Source organism: Fukomys damarensis, unplaced genomic scaffold (assembly GCF_012274545.1).
Source record: "Fukomys damarensis isolate Sample0158 unplaced genomic scaffold, DMR_v1.0_HiC HiC_scaffold_13, whole genome shotgun sequence".
NCBI classification, from domain to species: domain Eukaryota; kingdom Metazoa; phylum Chordata; class Mammalia; order Rodentia; family Bathyergidae; genus Fukomys; species Fukomys damarensis.
This window is the reverse complement of record NW_022900925.1, coordinates 15383897-15387771: the sequence shown is the minus strand read 5'-3', so window position 1 is coordinate 15387771 and position 3875 is coordinate 15383897. Positions and strand designations below refer to the sequence as shown.

The window sequence follows — 3875 nt, the reverse complement described above, 5'->3', positions numbered from 1 at the left end:
CCCCCTCCCCCGCCTGAAGACTCGCCCCCCCCAGCCGCCATTTTACAACCAACTCCTCCACCTTACTGCCTGGGCCTCCTGGCTAGCGAGTGCCTGTAGTTTAGGACACTAAAAAGGTCAAACTCCTGGGCCTGGAGCCTCTCATTGCTCTGGGACCCCACAAGCCATTTCCTGCTTCCCGAATCCACGTCCCCAAGCCAGGCTCGGAAACGATGCCGCCATTTTGTCTTCTATTCCCGGCCTCTGTGGGCGGCGGCAGAGGGTCCGAGAATTCCAGCCCCCTGCTGCCCCCCCAACTTACCGTCGTATCGCTCAGCCTGCTCGGCCAGCTTCGCCTGGTACACCAGATCCTCCCGATCATCCATAGCGACAGCGGCTCCGGCAGGGTCTGCGCGACGGATGGAAGCGGATAACGTCTCCGGCTCTCTCACCCTCTCGCTCCGGGTCCGGGCAGCAAAAATGGCGGCGCCTCAATCCGGGACTTCCGCCTGCGCACGCGGACAACTGCTCAGCTCTATGGCAACCGCTCCCTGGCAACTGGCGCCGGGGGGAGGGGGCGGGTCCTGGAACTCGGCGCCAGAAAAGGCTGGAACTGGCGGAGTGCCCCTTTTTCGTAGCCTCTTAACGCGCTGTAGCACTAAGGCGGGAACTGCGACTGCGGGAAAGGAGAGCTTCCCCGAGGGAGCTAGGGTGGCTGGACGCAAGGTCGGAGTGGACTGAGCCGAAGAGCCAGCAAGAAGAGCGTAGCCACGACCGAGGGCCATGACCTGGCCTCTGGGAAAAGAAAGCGAGGGAGAGGATTTTCTAATGGCAGCCTTCCTCAACAAAATCAAAATGTTCTGCCCCATTTTCTCACTCAAGCACAGTCCTGGGACTTTTTCACACACTTATACCCTGTGTAAAGAATTAGACCCTGCTATAGTTTGCAAGGAAGTGAGTGACTCCTGTTTTCACACCTCAACTTCTTCCTCTCACACTAATCTTTTTCATTCTTTGGCCTTCTTTCTGCTTAGGCCCAAAATGGAAAGAGGCAAGGAATTTGTCACAAGTTCCCGGTCTAATATAAATGATGCACAAGGGTTGGACCAAAATCAAGTTGAGATTTGGGAGGCAGGAATAGTGCACAATGGGAATTGCTTCCCGTGCCATTGACCTTGTTTATCTTGCTTCTTAATGCATTCCCAGCACCTTTTACTGTTGCTAAACTTAAGGGTGCAGGGGCGGAATGTCCTACTATAGATGTGGAATAAAAAGGCAGGAACCAAAATATGAAAGACTTTGGATGACAAACCAAGAAGACTGCATCTTATACTGTGGGCATAACCCAGTAGTTTTGGTGCCAGGGACTTTAAATACCTGGAGGGCTGGAGATTTAGCTCAGTGCTGCTGCTGCCTGATTCGCACGCGCAAGGTCCTGAATTCAATCCTGATACCAAAAAAGCAAACAAAAACCCCAAGCCTGAGGCCTGAAGGATGCTAAGCATGTGTTCTTTCAGCTACACCCCCAGCCAAGGGAGCTGTTTTTTGATGATCCCATAGAGGATGACACCATCATGGTTATACTTTAGAAAGACTAATAAGTGTTGGATATAGCAATAATTACAGTAAATTACCAGCCTGTTACAGTATTCTACACAAAAGATAGTAGATAGTAGCATAAACAGAAAGGATGAATAGGAAAACAGAACAGTTAAATCAGATGCGAAGCTATTTTTTTTTTTCTTTTTCTTTGAGATAGAGTCTCAGTACTACCGTAGTCTAGACTGGCATTGAACTCCTAAGGTAGCCCGGACTGACCTCGAACTCACAAACTTGCCTCAGCTTCTAGAGGGCTGAGATTACAGGCATGTGCCAGCATGCAAGGATGAGATGTAGAGATCTTCATAGAGGAATAAAACAAAAACCGACTTTATGTCTACCCACCCCTGAATCATAGGGATGAGTAGTGGCCCTACCATTAACAAAAAAAGGAAGAAACTGAGTGTGCTGGTGCCTGCCTATAATCCCAGTATTCTAGGAGGTGGAGGCAGGATCACAAATTTGAGCCCAGCGTAGACAATTTAGGGAAACTATCTCAAAAAAAAATCGGGCTGGGAAAGGAGTTTGAGGTAAGCCTGGACTACCTAGGAAGATCCTGTCTCAAAAACCCAACAAATTAAAATAGAGATAGAGATAGATAAGCGGGCCAGAAATACGAATAGCAGTCTCGATCTCGATCATTATCTCAGGACTGGTTAGGTGAGGCTTTGTCCCTTCAGTTGCTGTTGCCCGAGGTGGTTAGTTTCCACTCATCACAAGATGTTTGTGGATCTGATCAGATCTGTTTTTCCTGGAATCCTAGGTGGCTGCCAAAGACAATGACCTAAAGCAAAGCAGACGAAGCTCTGAGATGCCAATTTTTTTTTTTTTTTTTTAATACCAGGGATCGAGCTTGGGTCCTTGTGCTTGTGAGGCTGGTGACAGAAGCACTGAGCTAAACCCCCAGCCCTAGATGTCAAATTTTTACGCTGCTTTTTAGTTACCCTTTGGACATTTGCAGGTCCAAGTTAAAGACTCAGTTTTTAGCCCTAAATGCTTGTTACTATTTGCTACTATTATTTGCAATCTTCAGTGATAAAAGACTAAGAATCAGGCCAGGGATTTAGGTCAGTATTGTACATCCTGCCTCACAAGCTCAAGGTCCTGAGTTTGATCCCCTGAACAACAACAAAAAAGGCTAAGAATCCAGAGACCCAAGTTCTAGTCCTAATTTTCTAACTAAATGACCTGTAGCGAGTCACTTCACTCCATGTGCTTCATGCTCATTTGTCAAGTAAAGGAATTAGAGGCCATGTTAGGCCATAAAAACTTGAATTAGTAGGGCTGGAGATTTGGCTCAGTGGTACCCCCCCACCGCCTACTGCCTTGCAAGTACAAGTACCCCAGTTCAATCCCCGGTACCAAAACAAACAAACAACAAAAAACTTGAATTAGTGCCAGTGTGGTGTGTAATCTTAGCACAAGAGGTTGAGGCAGGAGGATTGCTGTGAGTTCGAGGCCAGCCTGAACAACATACTACACAGTGAGAACCTGTCTCATAAAACCAAAAAAAAGAAAAAAAAAAAAAAAAAGACCTGGAAACAGAAAGAGGTCCTAAATTCATGGATCAGAAGATTTAATATTATTAAGATCACAGCTACCCAAAGTACTCGCTACAGGTTCAGTATAATCCCTTTCCAAATACCAGTGGCTTTTTTTGCAAAAGTAAAAGAGTATTTTCTGACCTCTAGAAATCCTTCTCTGCTCTGTAGGACACATCTCATCACGTACAGTCATGGCTTCTTTCTGGAACTCTTGGGACTTTTTTTCTCCCAGTAGTGAGGATTGAACCCAGGACCTATGCACTGAACTACATCCCTATCCCTTTTCTATTTTTTATTTTGAGACAGGATCTCACTAAATTATCCAGGCAAGACTCAAACTTTCAATCCTCCTGTCTCAGTCTCCCAAAGTGCTGGGATTACACCTGCGAGCCAGCCAACAGGCTTGGCTTATTGAACCCCTTTCAGCTTCGGTTTTCTCTCCTGAAAAATGGGATGAAATTTTCTTTATACAAATGAGAATGAAGCGGGAGACCACACAAAAACCATGTTACACTCAGTGACTATCGGCCAGGTTTACTAATGTTTCTTTGGTCTGACCTGGAATGTGAATCAGGAGTGAGTATAATAAATTACAAATGAGAATCATTTCAGAAATAAAGGGGGTGGGGCTGGGGATTTTTAGCTCAGGTTTCCACAACATGCCTCACGAGCACAAGGACCAGAGTTCTATCTCCAGTACCAAAAGAAAAAAGAAGGAAAGGCGGTGGTCAGCTATATTAAATTTTGCAGAGA

The 3875-nt window shown here is 46.4% G+C and overlaps 1 protein-coding gene across 1 annotated transcript in view; it reads right to left on the bottom strand.

Annotated features, from left to right (window-relative positions):
• Positions 1-493, bottom strand: part of Ywhae (tyrosine 3-monooxygenase/tryptophan 5-monooxygenase activation protein epsilon) — a 51342-nt gene extending 50849 nt beyond the window's left edge. The window contains exon 1 of the mRNA XM_010642168.3: positions 302-493. Coding sequence (XP_010640470.1) covers positions 302-365 — 64 coding nt within the window. The 5' untranslated portion in view covers positions 366-493. The remainder of the gene's footprint in view (positions 1-301) is intronic.
• Between the last annotated feature and the right edge of the window lie 3382 nt (positions 494-3875).